The sequence below is a fragment of the Chelon labrosus genome (genome assembly GCF_963514085.1).
Source record: "Chelon labrosus genome assembly, chromosome: 15".
Taxonomy (NCBI): domain Eukaryota; kingdom Metazoa; phylum Chordata; class Actinopteri; order Mugiliformes; family Mugilidae; genus Chelon; species Chelon labrosus.
The window spans coordinates 15,617,510-15,638,872 of record NC_140348.1 but is presented as its reverse complement, the minus strand read 5'-3'; the positions used below and the strand labels follow the sequence as shown (position 1 = coordinate 15,638,872).

Genomic DNA, 21,363 nt, shown 5'->3' with positions numbered 1-21,363 from the left:
AGCACAAACGTACGAGCTGCACCTGAACGCAACATACGTTTCTCCAGTGTTTTCTTTTTTTTTTTCCGCCCCTCCGCTCTTGTACGGTGGTGTCCATGCTTCAGAGACGGCAAACGTAACGTGAAGGTAAATTACAGGGTTTTATATGCTGGCTTTTCTCCCTTTTCCCTTATAGACGTGTTGCTATAGGTAACAGCCGACTTCCATAGGCTTGTCATTCAAAACGACAGCCTGCTCAGCAACATGTACTGTATATGAATGATGCACTGATCGAAATATATTGATAATTTCATCAACGTTGGAGTGTTTAAGTCTCGGGGTGACCAATTAGTTATTTATGAGATGGCGACTGCATGGGTAAAATTACACCTGGCTGCCATTCTGCAACACAGTGTCATTTGTTTTGCAGAAAGAGACCCACTAAACAGTATTTTACAGTAAAATGGTAATAACAAGATTAGCTTTTGCTTTTGAATGCAGTCATGCTACAGTCACGTTCTCCGGTCTATTTGTGGAAAGACCAGTTTCGCTTCCAAACTGGTAATTGTTGTAAAGGTAGGATCCTTACAATTCAAATTGACATGCACAAGCACAAACACAGATGAAAACTGTTTAGGCTGCAGTATTTAATTGTCATGTGATTCTGGAGTTGGGAATGACATGATTAAATGATCAGGCATTGTAATAATATGTCAAGACACAGTTGCTCTCCGTGCTCCACAGCCAGAGGGACTACTAATCCCGAAGTGGAGTGGTTTGCTTTTGAAATATAAGTCACCATTACAGACGTGTTATTTACCTCAGTGGTCAATGAGCGTGTTTGTGTGTTGGAAAAACAGGTGTACCATGACTCTGACGAGAGGATCTTTCACCTATGCCAGTGGGGAAGAGTACCACGGCGAGTGGAAAGAAGGCAAGGCGGCTTTGCTTCTCAGTTTTGAAGGTTTGCAGTATCTGCAAGCATCACAAGCTGTCAAGTGTACCTCTGGGGCATGTAATGTGCCTCGAAGGCGTCACTGTTTTAGTTAACAGCCAGGTGAGGGGTTATGGTGAGACGTCAGCAGGCCGGGAAGATCTTTGCAGTCTTTGCTAACATAAAGTTTGGATTTAGCACGGAAACCGTAAGCATTCTTGTATGACACTTTCCAATACATACAGTACATATATTTCCGTTATCAGTAAATGGTCTCATGTGCACAAGCAGGTAAACAGTCACGATATGTTAACTGTGGCTGTTACTAAGGAGAATGACACACATCCTACAACATCAGCCAAGGTAATAGCTAAGCAGCTTGATGGATTGCAAGTTTCATTTGGAACATTTTGAAGTACCAACGGCAGCAAATGTCTTTGCATGGATGAGCCCAGTAATAATAATAATAAAAAGAAATCTCTGTGTGACAGGGTAAGATAGATAGATAGATAGATAGATAGATAGGTACTTCAATCATGATTGCGAGGATGCTTGCATTGCTTTAACTCTCTCTGTTTCTCCCTCTCACACACACACACACAGTGATTCTATTGACAGGCGAGCTCAAGCTATTTAGTCAAATCCCAATTAGCCAGCACTGGGAACCCAAGGCAAACAGAGACCGATTTACCAGATCTGGATTTGTCAAATCTTCTGGATTAGACTTTGGACCGTTTTTAGCAGTCTTTTTCAGCACCTGTTGTGAAACCAAATCAGTCAAAATATCAGTAAGACAATCATCTAGGGTTTTTAAAAAAAAGATTCTTGAGTTTCCTCTGTTTTCAGATTAATATATAACACTATTTCAACTTGGTTATTCGTTCACCAGATTCTCCCGTGCTCACTTTTTTTTAGTGTGGCAAATGAGGGTATGAACCAGTTGTAGGTAATATGTACTCTGACATGATTATAAGCTTCAGTAGTGGATCATAGGCTGCAAGGAGGGGAATGCAAGTACACTCCTTGACTGTTTTCACAGTCCTTGATCCTAAAGTGGAAATCCCTGCTAAAAATCTGCTGGATTAGACTGCTGTAATTCCCACTGCACAGGAGGCAGATGGGACTCCTAATTCAGCAGTAAACCTTTATCTGAGGGGGGTGGGTGGATATTTAAATCCGTGCACCTACTGACTCATGTGACAAATCTAGAGGCTCTACAAAAAAAAAGTGAATATAAAACGCAGAGCTGCAGTGCAATTTCAAAGGTCGTTTCCACTTGCTGTTACGAAATAGTAATTCATAAGACTGTAAGTGGTAAGATGAGGCACGGTGACACCCATGCGCATCAGAAACTAGTGTAAAGATTGTGGTTTTCATAGGTTTCCGTCATGATTGCTCACTGTGCTGTCGTGTGGCTTTCCAGGACGGCGGCACGGCGTTGGCCAGCTCAAGTTTCAGGATGGAACCTGCTACATGGGCCAGTTTGAGAATGGACTCTTCCATGGCTCTGGTGTACTGCTTTTTACTGATGGATCCAGGTGTGTGAGCAAAAAGTGAGAGACAAAGAAAGCAAAATTTACACTGTGCCAACCTGTCTCTTTTTTTTCCCCACCACGTCAGGTATGAAGGAGAATTTGCCCATGGGAAGTTCCAAGGCACAGGAGTCTTTAATCGATACGACGGTATGAAGTTTGAAGGAGAATTCAAGGATGGGCGCGTTGAGGGATATGGTGAGTCCGTTTGCAACGCAGGAACAGCCTGTCCGTAGGGATGTCGATATTGTGCTTGGTCATAGTGTCCTGTGTCTGTGCCTCCAGGGTTATTGACTTTCCCGGATGGAACCCATGGTGCACCACGAAACGAGGGCTTGTTTCAAAACCACAAGCTGCAGAAGAGGGAGAAGTGTCCCGGGGTGGTGCAGCGTGCGCAGGCTTCGGCCTCCAACGCTCACAGCCTGGCACTTTGACTGACGCGGACCCCGGAGGAGACACCGTTCCAGCACTTTCTAGAAGGGCCTCAGGGATCGTGCGCCTGTATACTCCCCTTTAGCTCTTCTGTCTGTGTCTTGATCTCTTTTTTCACCATCTCTTTTGTTTTTCTGCATCGCCCCAGCTCTGCCTTAATCGGTGACTTGGGGTGCACATGCAGTCGGACCAAATAACGGTGTCCTGGGTGACTGACTTGAAGTACACAACACCAGGAATCACACACACGTGATGTAAACATCAAATGCTGCTGATTTTTTTCTTGTTTTGCACTCATAAACAGTGTCTTAGAACAGTTAATAGCCTTCATACATCAAACCAAAAGTGAGAGACCTCTTCTTAAATGCTCATCTGGTTCTTTAAAGAGTTCATAAATCAAGTCTGAACAGCTACTTCAATAAATTTACCTTAAAGGTGCTGCAACGTGTTTGACCATAGGCACACAGGCGTGAGGATGCACATGCGTGAACAGAAGCATTTGGGCAATATGATACAGGCTCTTGTCGATTGTTTCACAATATCCTGCTGATGAAGAATAAGTGGTGGTAATGCACTAAAAACACACACAAAAAAATGTCCACATGTTACTAAAGACAACTGTGGACAACAATGCACTTTTTAAAATATATCTTTCGGTATGTTTTATGGGGTAGGAAATCATTCAACACATCTATTACAATTGCGCAGATGAAAAATGGTGAATGGACTTTGGTTCGCTTAACACTCGGCAAGAGTCAGTTATCAGTGATGATTTATTTTTCAAGGAATCCATTTTGTCACCGGTGTTCTCTCGTTCCAGAGGATCAGTATTCACGTTTGCCTTAAAGACAATTTTTGTACAAGCGTGCAGTCGAAGGGTGTCCATTCGGAAATCAGGCGACGCACGCGCACCCTCTCCCTTCCCCTCGCCTCTGCATCACTTGCCCCAAGGTGTCTGTCATCCTAATGAGTTTGAGGTCTGTTTGAGGATTGCCTCCGCTCCGAGAGGCACATTGCTAAGCTGGTGCTGAGTTTTAGCTCCCATCACTCACGAGTCCAGCTTTTCTCCTTTTCCAATAAACCTCCTGCTCCCAGTGGAAATCACCGAAGAGGAGATTCAAGTCAGCTGGATAAGATTTTTTCTCAAGTTTTTTCCCCCAGTTTTTAACCTGAAAAAAAATCGGGATGACCGGACATCCTTAGAAATTATCAATACGTCAGTAAATGCATTTAATTACGGACCTATATCTTAATTGAGGCAGCTCAATAAAAGAATGTATAAATGGAATATGTATTTAAGAGTATGTCGTTCTAATGTGTATGTTTTCTGTGACGTATAGCGACGCCGTCATTAATTGTGTTTGGTGTGACCTTTCAAATGAATTGATGATCAGTGGAAATGTGATTTATTTTACAGTGTTATTGAGAATTTATTAACCGTTACAGACGATCACAGCTCTTTTGTCACTACAGATTAATTCAGTGTACTTGAACAGTCGATAGGCCTTACAAAGCATTTGCAGATTGTGATTTAACAAAGGTTGCCTACACAGAACTTCAACCAAAGACAATCAAATTATGTTACAGGTAGCAAGGCCCGAAACGGTTGCATGTGGTCTTTCTTACAACTGACCAATAACGACACGTCAATAAGGACAAATCTACCGGGGCTTAAGGCACACAAGAAAAACACAAGGACGGAAGATTAAAGGGGGAATTGATAGGGTTGTTGTAAATATTCCTCTCTCAAATGATTATTGCATTTATTGATTTTCATTGTAGTTATATTATGTGAAGAAAAAAAAAATCAATATTGTTAGCCCATACTGTTGCTTGCTTTGAATACAGTGTGAATGCAGAGCGCCACAAAGCACAATCAGACAGATCGACTATAACAGAAAAGCGGAGCAGTGCATGTGTCAGTGCGGCTATCTGCGAGCGCACTTCAGTGTTTGCTTGTATGTGCAAAGAGTGCAACATGCATTTTCCTCTACGACCTTCAGTCGTCACCTACACACTCCTGGCTGAGTGAAACTGAATAGACTATTATAGCACTTCAAACAGGAACCAAATGGTGCTTTAAAACTGTGCCTGTCCAGACTTCCACTTGCCTGGAAAATATCATTGCCATGGTTACCTTTTTTTGTGTGTGTGTGTGTGTGTGTGTGTGTGCAACAATGCAATGTTGCACTGAGCACTCTTGGTGAAAATAACTGCACTGTATCCTTTCATTCTCCTGGAGCAAGTCTGACTATGTACAGCTGAGATGGTAATAAACAGTGGATGTGGTTAATAAAGACTTGTGTTGAAAAGAAAAGCCGCCCTTCGATATGTTTGATTTGGGCGCGGAACTGCGACGAGTTGAGATTATTTTGCAGCCGTTTCTGGCGTTCCAAAAAAAAAAAAAAAAAAAAAAAAAAGGCTAAATTGCGTGACACTTGCAGCTGTATAGAGAAATGCATGGATAAACGGGTTCTGCTGGATTTTGGCTGCAACACAGCATGAAGCAGAAAAACCTCTCCCATCCCCCCCTCTTTTTCTTTCTGCACCACCCCAGCCCTGAGCAGCATCACAGCACGGCAGCATACTGATTTTACTTCTCATGGAATTGAAAACGACAGAGCTGGGGCTGTAAAACATGCATGAGTCCGACAGATTTAAAGAGCCTCTTCTTTTTCTGATGTGTGAGCTTTTACATTAACAGAATAAAGCACACAATACATAGTTTACATAGTGTGTATAATCTTACATTGCGTGTGGTATGTGTTCCCACTGTCCCTGGCAGTTGCACGTCCGTCCCTGAAACAGGAAACTGTGTGTGGCAGATAATGTATCTGATGAGTTGCCTACAGTGAGTTGCCTACAGTAGCTACATAACAAAGTAATGTAACTGTGTGCATTCATATGATGAAAACACACACACAAAAAAAGCGAACGGCTGTGTCTATAATAGCCAACTGTACACAAATACTGTCTAATCAGAGAGTAAGCTGTTGGTTTACCGAGAGCAAAGGTCAAACCTCCCTCAGGAACATTTGAGCCACTGATGATAGAAGGAAAATATGTCCACTGAGCTCCCCGACTTTAGCGGGGCCATTCCAGTCATCTCCGCCATTGTCAGCTGACGTCTCAAACACACAGCTCTATCTATTAGATATGACACGTCCACGAGAGTGTTTCTAAAATTATAAAAAGCTGTTTAAAAGCAAATATCAAAAGCCTAGGGCTGGCTTAAACATTTGAGAAATTCAGCTTTGTTCGTTCACTCGCGTGGTTTATTTTCGGGCCTTTTTCAAAGTTCCTCAGATCACTTCAGATCCGTCACATCCAGGCTGACATTTTCTAGCGTCAGAGTTCGGACAAATCAGACAGATTTTTGACGGTTAGCACACGTCACATCACGCCTATAAAATAATGCACATACTCTAGATACATATGATGCACACGCAGCGTTTCAGTGGATCCGCAGAATGGATTTTGAACCCGAGGCAGACAGTCATAGAAAGTGACATTAAAAAGAATATGCCGTGTGAGTCATGGCTGGAACTTCAAACAAGCAAAACGTGTGTCTGCCCGCGAGACAAAGAACACCAAAGGCCAGGAAAGCCCCTGATTCACTGGGGGGTCTTTCTAAATTTGATCACTGATTCAATTCCATATTGGCTGGTAGCAGGGCCCTGCGCCCATGAGGAACATCTTCCCAAATAAAGTTGTCTTTAAGAGGTCGATCTGGCTGTGACGTATGGCTTTTCGATGCACTGCTCACTGCTCCGTTGAGGTGTTTTCAGGTGCCGCTTTTCCCAACTGCCTTGTCTTCTCCAGTCTCTGCAGGGTCTCCATGACATCAAACTGCCACCGTTTTACCTGCTGCAGTGCCGTCACTCCCTCCTGTAAACATACTGTCATTCTGTAAGCACAGTCGCATTGTGTGCTGCAATATGAGCTACGGGGTATCAGCTTCCTGCATGCAATCTGTAACTGTCCTTAAGATTCTTTTGCATTGTTCAACAATGTGATGAATGTCAAGAATAAGGGCATGAGAGAGAGAGAGAGGGTCATGGGACGCAACAAAGCTCCCCATCTCGAATGAACTTAGCTATTGCTATGCAGATTAACCTCTTAGCATAAAGTCTGGAGGCAAGAAAACACCAAGCCTTGCTCGGTTCAGAGGTGACAAAAGCCACCAAGCGCCTGTGCTGGACTATTTCTTGACCACTTTCCACCAACATGAGAGATTCCAAGGAGTTACGGAGCAAGAAATAACCCCACCCAGTTGTGAATATGTTAATTAGTGAGCTCCTGCTGTTGTCCCTGTTTCCAGTCCTTATGCCAAGCTAATGTAAACTGCTGCTGGCTGAGGCATCACATTTAACTTTTTCTGAGACGGGTATCGCAACGTATTTATTTCAAATACTGCGCAGCAGGTAGGAAAACTCACGTGATTCTTTATTTTTGTGTCGGCTCCTGCGACCATGAGCAGTCTCACTATCTTGAACCTGTTGAGACGTACTGCGTCATGCAGAGCCGTGTCGCCTTCCTAGGAGCAGGAAAGTGTTATTTCATTTTAACAGAGTTGCAAAGGAGATGGAACACGCAAGTGAAACACACTGTTGAGGTGCAGCCTACCCTGTCCCTGGAGTTGATTTTGGCACCGCAGGACAGCAGGTACTCCACAATGGCGGTGTGGCCTGTTCTCGTGGCCACATGGAGAGGAGTGCTGTTCAGCTGCAGCATGGACATCCATATACATATAACTGGGTTATTTGTATGCAAATCCGCATTCAGTATGCATATAGGAGAAGTGCTTATCAGTGAGAGACTGGGTGTGCAGGCACGTATGAAAAGCACATTCACCTTATCTTTAACATTAAGGTCAGCCCCGTGACTTTTCAGGGCTTTGACAACTCTCAGACTTCCCCCTCTGCAGGCCCAGTGTATGGCCCCGGAGCCCAGCTGAAACACAGTAGGACAGCCCCGTCCTATTAGTAGTGCTGACCTCAGGCTAGTAGAAGCTAGCGCAGAAGAAAATCTCACCCAATCTCATCATGATCTTTGCAAACGAGCAGCGTGCCCTCACATCTTACTTGATCTTTCAAGTCGATATCGGCGCCTTTTTCCAAGAGCGTTTGCACCACCGCAGCGTGTCCTTCCAGACAGGCCCGGTGTAGTGCGGTCCTCTTCAGCTGGAGACAGAAATTCTTGTTGTCATGCGTGTTAAATTGTATTAATGCGTTTTTACAGCAGCACAGCGAAAGCTCTACCTCGTCGCGAACATTCGGGTTTCCACCGTCAGCCAGATACTTGACTATCACGTTTACTTCGCCGTGACTGGCCGCGTTCACGAATTCGGCAGCATCCACATGTCCTATCTGTCCGCACAGAAACACACACGTGGAAGCACAGCGAGACAAAGATTAAATCTTCAAATCTCTTTTGTGCACATGAAGATACGGTATCTGAAAATTGTATCTCACCACAGGGATTTCTACAGACACCCTGGGTGGGGATGTTTTCTTGATCTTGTTCCTCTGGCAGAGCTTTGTGATATTCTCTCCTGCGCTCGGGTCCAGAACTTCACAGTGAAAGCCTGAGGAGCTTCTCCTCACTCTCTCCTCTGCCTGGAAAATGACACAACCTGGAATAATGTAGAAAACAGTATTAGAACGTCTTGATAGGAGAGTATTGTCTTGTAATGCAGTGCTGCCAAGAAGTCTATGGGGTGTTGAGAGCTGGGAATGAAAGTGTTAATGTCAAAATACATTTGCTGCATAGTGCAAGCTGGGCTCGGTCATTATAATGGAAACACTCCACTGCCTTTCATGTGTTGTGTTTTAACATAATTGTTCAGGAACAAAGAGTCCATCTGTGTACACGTAACTTTTCTCCCGTGCGGTAAAAATTACTAAAATGTAATAACATCTCATTATATTTTACATGTCTTCAAACTACCCTTTCACAGGCCAAATGAAAGCTTTCTCAAACTGTGATATTGTGAATACAGTAAAGTCACTCACCTACCTGGCCTTCCTTTTCTTCTTCTGTTTTGATGTAATGATCCATTACACTCACTGGCTGCCCACTGCACAAACTTTACCCTCTTTGACTCAAAGTCATCCAAAAAAAAAAAAAGAGAAAATAAGAGAAAAATCAATGAGTAATTTAGAGCAGCTAGTATTAAAAAGCGGCAGATGACACAGCTGAGTGTGTGTCACTTTATACTGCGGCCGTAGGAGCCCGGTGGCTTTCTGGCGAGAATGCCAGGTTCAGGGTGGGACATTGTGTTACCCCGTCAAACAGGTGTGTGTGTGTGTGTGTGTGTGTGTGTGTGGGTGCAAGCTCCAGATTCTCCCCTCCCTTTTCTCATCTCTGTCATGCACACACACGCACATCCAACCTTTCAGGCATGTCATGCACTCCTGGTGTTACTCGCTCATGTAGCCGCGGCGGCGGTGCGTTCCTCCCTTTGACACGGGCACAAAACTCGTAAACACACTGTTTTGGGGGATTACGCTATTTATAAAGGTTTCATTGTTGTCAGGCGATACCTTGTAAATATCTGTTTGATAACTCGCCAACAGTAAGAGACTGCCCAGTCTCAACTTTGGCAATTTTCCCATTAAACTGTTCTATATTCTTTATCGGACCATACACATGTATGTGTAGTAGATGTACAAACAGATTTTTAGTGCATCAAACCTTTCGGGTGTGATTCAGGGTTCCTTAAACATGCTTTGTCTCCCTCCCTAACGTTTTTTTTCCGGACACTTCACCTTTCACATTGTCATTTTCGTGCAGATTTTTATCTGCGTTTATTGGGTGCAAAGACCAGCCCTTTCCTAAGGTCCCAGAGCATGCAATGTTATGAAGTGTTACAGGTACAAACACTGCCTAACTGTTTTGTTTTTCTGTGTTTTTTTTTTCCTTTAGCTCACCTTACATTTCCAGGACACAAAGAGACAATGGTGTCGCTTTTCAAACCACTCTTCATTAACATGAACACGCAGATGGCAGAGCAAACGCACACAGAGCTATTTACACATGCTAATGGTTAACCAGTGTTTTTGAAGGAAGTGGCTGAGTTCAGTTCAGTGGAAAGCATCAGCAGCCATTTTAGCTGCAAAGGACATGCACTGTGCCGCTCTCCCTCCAACTATGGAGCACGGACGAAGAGGCAGATAACTATTACGTCTCCGCCAGACCGACGGCTGTGAGTCGTTTTCTTTCTGTTGCTCACACTCGTGTTCCCTTTTAACGCTTTACTGCAGAGGGAAACTATATCAAGGCAGTCTTGTTTGACAGTGATACAGGTAACAGGATTATTATCATAACAGCAGTATTATTTAATGACATGATAATGTGCGTGTCTCAAGTGGAGGCTGAGGCGTCACGGTGACACTGAATCACCTGAGCGTAGAGGATCCAGACGATGGCTCTCCGCTTCTACCTAAGGCTGCAGAGGCTACAACACAGACACTCGTCTTTCACGGACAGAGTGATTACCAAGACAGATTCCATGGAGTTTTTCCTCAGCAGGTGCATCTCTGAAAGTACTGTTTATGGTGTTAATGCTTTACAGTTTATTTATTAAAGTTACCTTAGTTTGTTGTCTTTTTCATGACACATAGGACGGAGAACCTTGCCTTCAGTTTGCTGCTGCTGATCGGATGTTACTCGGTTATTCTGATTCCTGCATATTTGTCTTTGGATAAGATGGCAGCTCTCAGCGATGACTATCAATATCACCGTGATATGGTACAGATTCATCTTAGCCAGCATTCTGGATCATTCCTTTTCTCTTACCAAGCATGATATATACATTTCACCCTCTGTCCAGGTCTTATTGAATCGGTCAGCTTCCCTGATCTCAGGCCCCTGTCGGCCTCGCTGGTGTCAGGAACACCTCAAGGCCCTGTCCTGTTCTTCAGGCCTCCAAGACATTCCTGTGTTTGTGCAGCAGAACTCGTCTGAACTGTGGACTCTGTCCCCTCCTCTGGGGCTCCAAGGCAGTGAAGAGCATCTGGCCTTAGCTCTTGAATCCCTGCCTCAACCTGGACTACCCCCATCACTGAAGGGAAAAGGTAGATGCAGGAAATGTGTGGTGGTGGGCAGCGGGGGAGTTCTCTACGGGAGCCATCTTGGATCAGATATAGATCAGTATGACATCATTATCAGGTACGTGTGAAACTCTGTCCTCAACAGCCAAAGTTAGATTGAGGTTAAAGGGCGTGAAAAGAATCCACTCCAACACACATCCGTCTCTGATACCAGGCTGAATAATGCTCCCGTGTCTGGCTTTGAGAGAGATGCCGGTTCGCGCACCACCATCCGCCTGATGTACCCAGAGGGAGCACCACACTCCGCAAACGAGTACAAAAAGACCGCCATGGTAGCTCTGGTGGTCTTTAAGAGCCTGGACCTGGACTGGCTCACTTCTGTCATCACCAAACGGCCTCTGGTAGGCCGACATCACAAGAACCATTGCACACAGAAACCGTTTATTACATAAGCCAACGCAACCCATGTAGCAACACTGCTATCACATCATCACCACGCTCGCTGCCTCACATCCTCTACGTCTCCTGTGTTTTTCCTTTCGATAGAGCTTCTGGTCCAAAATGTGGTTCTGGAGAGAGGTGGTAGACGATATTCCCCTGAGACCAGAGAGCTTCAAAATCCTCCACCCGGAGATTATTCACAAGACTGGGCAAGTCTTACAGAAATATGCTCTGAAACAGGGAAATGTGAGTTCTAACCGGCATGTTGTGTATTTTATTCCCTTATCGTCAGCTCTGATGCACTCCCACATTTTGCTCATTTTTTTCACGCCTTCATTAGAGAAGCACCCACTACACTGTTGCAGAATACTTGGCGCTTCTGCTGATTGAAGACGCAGATGAAAGGTTATTTTCTCCCTTTCAGATTCTGCCAACAATAGGCGCCAGCGCGGTGGTGATGGCTCTGCAGCTGTGTGACCAGGTGAGCCTGGCAGGGTTTGGGTATGACATGCAACGCCCAGGGTCGAGCCTTCACTACTTCGAGCCCATACGCATGGACGCCATGAAAGCTCAGGTACGTGCAGACTGACGGCGAGGAGGCGAGCAAGTTTTAACTTAGAGAGATTTTCTAATTTCATAACCACGCAGGTGGTGCATGACGTCAGCGCTGAGAAGCTCTTCCTGAGGGACCTGGTGGCTGCGGGAGCTGTGGCTGACCTCACAGGAGCTCTCTAAGTCAGATGATGTATTGAACTCTTCATGCACTCCCCCTTCGCGCTGTGAGCCCATATGGAGTCCTACATAACGCGCCATGTTGCAAGCACCCCACACGGCGCCGACCGACCTCCGAAGCGCTCACAGACTCCACGACGGACTGATGAGCGAGCACATTAAGCCATAAATGTTGGAAAATTGCTGAGACCAACGCATGCCTCATTCCAACTCACTGAACTTATGAGACCGCCAGCTGACATGAGGAGAGTTTTGTGCAGAATGTCAGACAGTGCTGTTACAGTTGTGTTCGTGAAGACGGAATAAACAAGTCAATGTGAGACTTCTGACTTTTTTTTTCTTTTCTTTTCTCCAAAACATTTTTCGAGAGACACATACAGTTATCACTATCGCATGTTTCATTCAAGTTTTGACACTGGCAGTAGAGGAGGCAAACATGGACAGTATCAAAAAGCATTTCTAAAAGTTAATCAGCTGCAAATTTCAAAAAGTGGAAAACAAATCAAGTTCAACTATAAACACATACAGAATTACTAATAAATAGTGAATAGTGAACATCGAGGAACATATTAAAATCTACAGAAATTTAGGCGGGATCCCGTCAACGTACTTTATAAAAGAAACATAATGGTGCATATGAGCACAAGCACCTGTGCCGAATGTTAAGAGTGCTTCCAATAAATAACTGCAGGTGAGCTTATCATATACATGACACAGTGTGTATATATATTTTTTTATACAACCAGTGTGTACCTAGTGTGTGGGTGTGTCTACAGCAGCGGATTGCGCGAAGGCTCCCACAGTTTGCTCGCCAGCTGTCGGCAGTGTTGGAGGATGATCTCGGTGGGGATGACCCCCAGATGAACCGTCAGCAGCTCGTAGCACTTCACCGCCTCACCCTGGTGGTTCTTGCTGTAGTACCGAATCAGCTTCCTGCTTAAACACGTCCCTTTGCTTAGTCGGGAGATTAACCTTTTGAATAAATCACATCCATTGTTTTTGTCCTACCTGTAGTAGTCCAAGGCAAGCATCCCAATGGGGGCGGAGTCTTCAGGTAGGATGGGTATGTCCCCTGCCTCTAACTTGAAGCCCTGATGGATAAGTTATACACATTATAGTTAATGTTTAGGCTGTTAAACTATTAATCGATATTAAAAATGTGTCAGTAACTTACAGTTTCGTTTTCAAACCAGAGAAAGTAGCAGAAGTAGAAATCTCCATCGCGCAATGTGGCAGTGGAGTAACCCTTCTGGAGATAGCGCCGTGTTGTCCTGACCAGGCTCCACACCTTCAGCACAGATTAGCAAAGAGACACATGAAAGAAAATGCAAGAGGTGCATATCTACCTGTACAGGGAAATATGAAGTTATGGACTGATGGCCTAGTTTAGCATACGGACTGGGAAAAGGGACAACAGAGTCCAAAAAGAGACAAAATCTAGTAACTAGAACATATGACACAGACGAATAAACAGATTATATGTTATCTACTCAGTCTGCAAAAAAAAGTGAAGTCTGAAAATAACAATGTTTTACAGGTATTAGGTGCAGAAAGACATCTTGGCCACAAGCAGTGACTCCTTGAGCAATGTCTAGGAGCTGCTCCTGCTACTGCCATCTCTGATCTCTGCACAATCCTCTCATATAACAAGGAAAAGAAAGTGTATTTGCCAAAATATTAAGTCTAAAAGTGAAACAATTTTGCTTTTTTTTTTAAAAATAATTCTACAAAATGAGAACGAGTTAGTCAGACCTTGCTCTTGATATACTGAGCCACGGGCCCCTTCCCCAGCTCAGACGTGGTGCGCTCCGTGATGCTGAGCGACGGCGCGATCATTTGGCCGCTGGATCGGTCCACGCAGATGAAATGGATGAGGCCTGGGAAGTCCTCCAGGTAAGTGAGATTTACTGGGTCAAGATCAATACGCTCGTGATAAAATGTTTCCAGGGTTTATGCATGCCATTCCAAGACCCCTGAAATATGCATGGACATCCAGAAATATTACAAATTTTGTGGAAAGCAGCACTCAGAGATGAAACACCAAATGATATCACGGTGAGCAGGATTATTTTGCTGAAAGGATATGACACCATGGTGATATTCCTCTTGCTCTTCACCAACAGAAAGTCCTTCCAGTCCATCAGTTTCTCTCTTGAAGAGGGAGACAAAAAGATAAAAGAGTAAAACAGAAAGACAATAATGAAAGTCTTGCAGGGCTATGTGTATTAAAAGTTGATTCAGATTTGAAGAGGTTATAAAATAACAAAAATAATAATGTAAAAAAAGGCGCATATGATACACACTGCAACATGATCTGAGCTCGTTCTTGCAGGCCGGGGGAGAGATGTCGAGGACCGTCGGCCGTTCCAGAGTCAGTGAGAAAACACTGTCGGTATATGCTGCACAGCTGGGTCTTCATACTCTTACACCACGGGATGAGACTGAAACCAAAGCACACATGTGAGGGGTGATCCAGAGGCTCTGCTGTGACGCTCTTTGGGCAGCAGGGGGCAGCAGCACACTTACTCTCTGTTGAAGCCAGATCCTCCTCTGAAGGCTCGCTTCTTGAACTCTGTCCAGACATTTAGTAAATGAGCAGACTGCACAAAAAGAAAACGAATAAAAGTGAATGTGTCTACATACAAAAAATATTGTAATATGATTAATTACACTTGTTTTTTTTTTTTTTTTTACAATTTATTAAAATCCTTAGGGAAACAATATTTGAAATTCCCAAAGTGAGAAATTGTCACTTCAAAACTGTGTTGGCTGTTATTTGTAAAAGCTGCAAAAGCACACACAACAATATACAGCAATCAGCCACAACATTAAAACCACTGACAGGAGAATGTAAATAACATTGACCATCTTGTGACAATACAATGTTCTGCTGGGAAACTTTTGGACCTGGCATTCATGTGGAGGTTACTTAGACATGTAGCATCCACCTAGACCAGACCAGGTACCCCCACCCCATAGCAATGACACTCCTTGATGGCAGCAGCCATCCCCAGCAGGACGCAGCCTGGAGGAACAACTCAAAAATCATGAAATACAGCCCATGTCCATTCTCTGATGAGTCACAACTGGAGGCACAAGTGAGACCTACACAATATTAGGAAGGTGGTCATAATGTTATGCCTGATCGGTGTACAGCGCACATGAAATTGCATACCTGGATCTCACTAGATCCCAGGGCTTTAATGAATTTATCTAGTTTGCCACGGATGTCATGAATGGGCAGCTGGCCTCTGGTAGTAGCGGAGCCTCCTTGGGCTTCACCTAAACGTTTCTCCAGCTTGGCGAAGGCCTCCAGAAACCTGTACACTGACATGGCCACTTGACTGTTGGAAATCTGACAGAGACAAATACAAAGGAAATATAAAATGTCCATAATTTATAAGTCCATAAATGTGACAGGTGTGCCCCCTACTGGCCACAACATGTAACGACTGAGAGGAATGTGAAACGCATATCCACAAACCTTGGTGAGCAGCACCACTGTGATGCCAGGCCACAGGGGCAGACAATACATGGAGTGAGGCATCATGGGAAACAGCCCATCTTTTTGTAAGACCTCTAAGAAGACCCTGCGAGGGGTTGACGCGTCGGGAGGACTAATTTCCAGAGTGTGCAAGCTGTCCTCTGCCATCTGAAGACACGCAAAATTGTGTCAGAGGTTTGCAGCGCAACTAAACAATCCGTTAACTACGCACCGAAATATATCATCACCTGGACGTCTGGGTCCACAAACTCAAACACAGGAGTACTTCCTCTCACTGGTTGGTCTGTTGAAACAAAAGAAGAGAGTCAAGAAATACAACAGCCTACAACAAACTGTAATTACGTCGGGTCGCTGATACAGGTCTTCAAAACAGAGAGGAGCTTGATTTGCAGGATTTCTGCCGTCGAAGTCACGACTTGAAAGCCACGTATGAGAAATAGTAAAGCCATGAACTAAACATGGGATTAACATGGTGCCACAACTTAAAAGCTACACAAAAAAAGGTTTATTAAGACTGAAACTTTGTGTAGGAAATTGGCACGCTTCAAACCTGGAAAACAAACTAATGGAGCAGGAAAACCAAAATGTAAAATATTTGCAGAGGATGTATCTTTTTCTGACTTTCAAAACATTATCCAAGCTTTCAAAGCCTAATTTGGGTTTTGCAAAACTTTTCTGTTATTAGTTTTTAACCTTTCAAAACATTTTTTTGTTGTTCCAAATCATGGCATGGTATTAATTCCGTGCACATCCCGACAGAATTGGCCGAACATAAATACAAATGCACTAACTCTCCTCGACAACCCACCTGAACTGCTCGAGTCTCTGTCTGTAGGGGAGGTCTCTGGAGTGTAAAAACTTTCAGGACCAGAACCAGATGTACTGTCAACATCCTTCACAGACAAACACAGAACATGCACAAGAGTAAACAAAGAATAAACAGAAGCAAGGCGACCAACGTTTTGCTGCGGTGCTGTTTGAGTTGCTTCGTACTTCAGGATTTGGGTCGTCCAGGTCTCCGTTGCTGGGGTACATGTTCTGCGCCATGACGATGAGGGCCAGGAGGTCCGAGGTGGAGAGCGTACTCGCGTTGCGGCTAGGGCGAGGGAAGAAGCGGAGAGATGTCGGATGAGGAACTGCACGAGTTACGCTTACGAAGAGTAACGGGTTTAAGGAAACTTCTGTACCTGGAGTAGAAGGCGAGCAGCTTGGTGTGGACGAGGATGAAGGCGTGCAGCACCTCTTCGCCCGTCCTCGCTCTCTCGTCGCTGCTGTTGAGCTGCTGAACTAAACGGCGCTCCAGGAACTCGATGCACTGCTCGCACAGCGTCGGGTGAATCAGCCTCTCCACCGCCTGAGAGAGGGAGAAGACGACATGAGAGAATAGAAATGCGCCAAAAAAAACAGATGAATGATTGTTACGTGACTGAGCCTATAGCCAGCTGATAAAATACTGCAGTACATGTATATTTGCATTAATATGAACTGGGCGTCTGTGGCAACATTACAGGAAGAAAATGCCGTATTAAGTTGCAGCTAATGTAATCTCACATCTCCATGAACAGACACATCTGCTTCTGATGCAAACGGAACATTTTCTTCTGCAGCAGCTTCACATTAAAGCATTTAGTAAGTAAACTTTAAATATGAAGTAGTTAATCAATGAGCTTAGCAATATGGTTCATCAAAAGTGCATCTACAAAACATTATTTTCTGGGACTTTGTGAGAGTGTGCATCAGTTTGAAATGCCGCAGGATGCAATGGAACAAAAAGGAGATTCAAGAAATGACTGATTTTACCGTAACCTAAAAATATCTTGCTCAGTAATGGAAACAAAGGAAATTCATCTTGCACTTCCTTATAAGGCTTAACAGAAAGCTGCGCAGATAGGGGTTGAGCAATGTGCTCGTCGTTTCTGCGCGCGGACCCAAGATTAAAGATTGCATACCTTCACCGTACAGGGTTGAGCTCATAGATATTTAAATAATAGGGAGCAGACTAAATATCAGCCGTATGCTTTCAAAACTGAGCAAACATTTGATTTCTTGTCATTTTCTTCCATCTGGTGTTCAGATTTCCTTTCACCAAACAGGCACTACACTGTAGATCAGGTCAAACTATCTGACTATACAGATATAGATATAAAGAATATAGTCACATAAAATGTTTTGTGTGTTATTATGGCACTGACGGCTAAATAAGGTCAATAAAGGCTCCTGTGGGGACAAATATATTAGCTCAATTCTGTCTCAATGTGACAGAAGTCAAGCAAATTGCAGAATATATTGCAATATATTACAAAAACGGCACCCTTTCCCTTTAATCCCTGCTTTAAAAATAACAAAGCAAAAGCTGCACCTCCACTAAAAAGCTCTGGTCATTCTCCCGGAGGTAGCTGTAGGTCTCCAGCAGGCTCTGGAGATGCTTCCACAGCCTCGCCCTTTGCTCCGTGTCCTGAGGACGCAGCCTGGCGACAGGTGACGAAAAAACAAAACAAAAAAAACAACACACATCAACCAGGTGCTTTGTTAAACTCGCCCCGTGCTAGGAAGGAACAAACAAAATGTCTCACTCTCTCCTCAGGAGGGTCCCGCTGAGGGTGACCATGCCGAACATGACCTCAATCATCTTCTTCATCACGTAGATTTTCCTCCTCAGGTCGTCCTCCTTCTCATCGCCGTCTCCATTCACAGCTATGTAGAGACACTCGTCGAACTGAGGGCACAACACAGGCTAATGAGCATGAATCGCCTCAAGCCCATGAATAGAATACAACATAAAGATAAAGATAGGGGTTTCTCATCTCCACCCGGCTCTTTGTGTTCTGAAATTTGCACAAGAAAGGCTGCTGACAGTGAGTGGACCTGAAGTGTTTTGGGCTTGATGACTGCACCATGTGCTGCAAGAGGACAAAGCCTGGTTTGATTCCTCAACGGGACTCACATGACAAACGTGAGGCCCGCATTTAGGTCACTGTCAGAGCATTTTGAAAGCAGCACAAAAGAGATTTTTATTTTGCACTGAGTGCGAGTCATTTTCAAAGCGGCGAATCTAGAGACTCATGCTGGGGTAAGGGCAGCAGCTCTTATTCTGGAGGGGGAGGCGGTACCTGGTGCAGGACGTAGATGTGGTTGTTTTCTGTGGTGAAGGACGTGTAGCTGTCACTGTCCAACATGGTGGTGCTGGAGATGATGATGGGGGCAAACAGAGTGCTGATGCAGTCCTCAAAGGCCGGAAGCTGACAGTTAAAACCAAAAAGTTAAAGTTATTGTAAGAGTTATTGTAACAGTTACAGGATACTATATCTTCTTCCTCCTCCTCCTCCTCCTCACCCCCTGGCCCTCCTCCTGAGACGCTCCATACTGCTCCTGGATGTTCTGCTGAAATTCCAGGTCGGTCCAGTGGAAGAGGACCTCGGCGCTCTCGCTGGCTATCAGCAGGCACTTCATCTGGACCACAGATGCGCTCCTGGCCTGCTTTACTTTGGCGGCGTCCTATTTACTCCAACAACTCATTCGTCTGTAAAGAGAAATGTTAAAGATATATTGAGTCACGGGACATAAAACAGAGTCCGGGGGGAGGTTTGCGAAGCAGGTCTGGCCTGTAACTATTTAAAGGTGAGTAAAAAAGGAAGTAGACATGGATCAATATTCAGATTTTTGATACTGTAGGAAGAGTTCACTCCTCAACACTTCAATGTATACACTCCATTTCTGATAACATTGCTTACAGCTGTCAGAAAAAAACCCACTTGCTTCCCTCTATACATCTTCAAATTAATGCAAGGACTGAAAGTAAGACATGTTCCCATCACTGAATCGCAGGGTCCATTTCTGAAAGCAAGAGGGGAACTATTTCCTCGCGATTTCATGACTCATTTTGACCCAAGAGGCTGATGTGTTATCACTGACACCTTCCAGGATCAGAGATGGGAGAAAGCCATCCATCAGCCAAAGCAGATGTTCCTTCTATTTGCAAAGACTGATTGTGCAGTCGCAGCTCACAACAAGGAAACGCTTTCACGTTATCTTTAAGATTTGACAGCCCTCTGGGAAGGCTCACCCTGCAAAGAAACACGCCCTCAAACGCTCGAAGGGATTAAACAGCATCTACAATCTTGCGTTTAGTTTAAAATGTTGTTGTGTTTGTTATATTGTGTCACCATAAAGGCTGTGCTTCTGTCCTTGGATTATATACCAGTGATTCCCTTATGAATCAGCTTCTCCCACAGCTGATCAAATAGCACTTGCCGGACCCATATGTGAAGTGTGAAGTGACACAAACACCGAACACATCATACATTTACGCATCTATTTAACAACTTTTGCCACTTGAAGCTGTTCCGATCCGTAAATTACACCCCGTGTTTTAGCAAAAACCTTTTTTTAAAAAAAAAAAAAAAAATCTATTTCCCCTTAACAAAAACTTCTTACTTCCTCCATGCATGCTGATCACCAACAAAAACACACTTACACTTCATGTCACAGCGACTCACTCAGAGTTCTCTGCGCCGGATGATCCCGGCATCTCGGTCCGTTTCTTTCCCCCCGACAACTTCTCTTCAGCGATGCGCGCAGCTCGCGGACGCTTTCATGGCAACTTTTTGTAGTTTCCACGCAGACCGCTTCCCTGTTCTTTCTTCGCTGCAAGACAGCCGAGTCATGTGACGGCAGGGGCAGCGGCGGCAGCAGCGCCTCACAGTCACAGGCAGGAAGTGCGCGCTGATCTGGAAACAGATAGAGCTGTCAAGCTGTCGAGGGCCGTCCTGTAAAAGGCTGCTCCTGGATAAGTGTTTGCGCTAAGTGGCTGCACCTCGCCCCTCCAGGAGCCCGATGATCAGCGAGGCAGGAGAAAGTCATGTGCCGCTGCTGCGTAAAGTGGGCCACATGACTGAGAGGCTGCGCTGTAGATAATAGTCTGGTATTTGTGGAATGCAGCTTGATGGCTGAGATTGGGATTAGTAGTAGTGTGTGTGTGTGTGCCCTTTATTTCTTAGTTTGCCTTGGAGTGTAAATGGATTAGGAAATTTTACTTTCAAAAAACAGCAAATCATTGACATATACTTTGATATTGACATTTACGTCTACAGGCTTGTTCTTGTTACACTCAAACCACAGAATAACAGTCATGGTTGCCAAATGTGCCAAAGTGAGTAAGTAGTAATCGAGGAGGGAAGACAACCCAGCAGCTTCTGTAGTATTTCATACACTGTGATGACATTTGCTGGACAGGAGGCTTACCTCGATAAATTAGAAATGATTTAGAGGCATAGTTTAGTATCTTTGAAGTGGGGTTGTATAAGGTATTTATTCTCTTTCAGTGTACTAGCTACAGTACTTGGTGGTTGGCATTAGAACCCAGTGAACTTCTGAGGAAGGGGGTCAGCTGGAAACTGAAAAAAAAATACATAAAAAATAAAATTCAAAACTGAAGACGATGCTCTTCAGTTTTGAATGACGATGCTCTCTTCCAAGCCACCAGACTCCATTGACAAAAATGCGTTATTTTACCAGGTCTACAGTTACCTCGACCTTAGATACTCTGTTTGTGCTGTTGTGTGACTTTGGTGTTAATTTAACACGGTAAAACAACGCCAGCAGGTCGTGCGTTCTCCAAGGTAGATCGGCTGTTTTTGAGAAAGGAGTCTGGTAGACGTGGAGAGTAATATATCCAAACTGAGGACAAGACCACCATCTGCTATAACTAATACCCTGACTACAGATAAGTGCTTCATATAGCCACATTTCAAGAAA

At 44.4% G+C, this 21,363-nt stretch overlaps 4 protein-coding genes across 6 annotated transcripts; 2 read left to right on the top strand and 2 right to left on the bottom strand.

Annotated features, from left to right (window-relative positions):
• Positions 1–839: 839 nt before the first annotated feature.
• On the top strand, positions 840–5,236 carry morn4 (MORN repeat containing 4). The gene is made up of 4 exons (XM_084561352.1): positions 840–913; positions 2,337–2,451; positions 2,534–2,643; positions 2,731–5,236. The coding sequence occupies exons 1-4, from the start codon at positions 847–849 to the stop codon at positions 2,877–2,879; spliced, it is 441 nt and encodes a 146-aa protein (XP_084417478.1). The 5' UTR covers positions 840–846; the 3' UTR covers positions 2,880–5,236.
• A 1,275-nt stretch (positions 5,237–6,511) lies between these two features.
• Positions 6,512–9,282, bottom strand: ankrd2 (ankyrin repeat domain 2 (stretch responsive muscle); the record flags this gene model as incomplete). Its single annotated transcript, XM_084561083.1, has 9 exons — positions 6,512–6,765; positions 7,316–7,414; positions 7,504–7,602; positions 7,732–7,830; positions 7,962–8,060; positions 8,139–8,246; positions 8,352–8,512; positions 8,896–8,980; positions 9,265–9,282. 9 exons carry the CDS (start codon positions 9,280–9,282, stop codon positions 6,640–6,642), a joined length of 894 nt encoding a protein of 297 aa, XP_084417209.1. The 3' UTR covers positions 6,512–6,639.
• A 747-nt stretch (positions 9,283–10,029) lies between these two features.
• st3gal7 (ST3 beta-galactoside alpha-2,3-sialyltransferase 7) lies at positions 10,030–12,223 on the top strand (the record flags this gene model as incomplete). Its single annotated transcript, XM_084561082.1, is given in 10 exon segments — positions 10,030–10,048; positions 10,143–10,184; positions 10,259–10,373; positions 10,375–10,410; positions 10,503–10,629; positions 10,712–11,049; positions 11,146–11,332; positions 11,478–11,618; positions 11,797–11,946; positions 12,021–12,223. Coding segments are annotated over 10 exon segments (1,242 nt in total). The 3' UTR covers positions 12,108–12,223.
• A 134-nt stretch (positions 12,224–12,357) lies between these two features.
• On the bottom strand, positions 12,358–20,487 carry hps1 (HPS1 biogenesis of lysosomal organelles complex 3 subunit 1). 3 transcript variants are annotated; one of them, XM_084561642.1, is made up of 18 exons: positions 20,084–20,487; positions 18,943–19,129; positions 18,720–18,848; positions 18,183–18,325; positions 17,969–18,077; positions 16,797–16,963; positions 16,603–16,705; positions 16,418–16,502; positions 15,837–15,892; positions 15,589–15,756; positions 15,280–15,459; positions 14,631–14,704; positions 14,408–14,545; positions 14,191–14,255; positions 13,857–14,002; positions 13,279–13,392; positions 13,113–13,195; positions 12,360–13,037 (listed from the first exon to the last, which is right to left on the bottom strand). In XM_084561642.1, exons 2-18 carry the CDS (start codon positions 19,057–19,059, stop codon positions 12,875–12,877), a joined length of 2,040 nt encoding a protein of 679 aa, XP_084417768.1. In that variant the 5' UTR covers positions 19,060–19,129; positions 20,084–20,487; the 3' UTR covers positions 12,360–12,874. The 3 variants fall into 3 exon arrangements, with proteins under 3 accessions (XP_084417770.1, XP_084417768.1, XP_084417769.1); XM_084561643.1 differs by having other exon boundaries at positions 20,106–20,487; XM_084561644.1 differs by lacking the exon at positions 16,418–16,502 and having other exon boundaries at positions 12,358–13,037; positions 16,569–16,705.
• Positions 20,488–21,363: the final 876 nt, after the last annotated feature.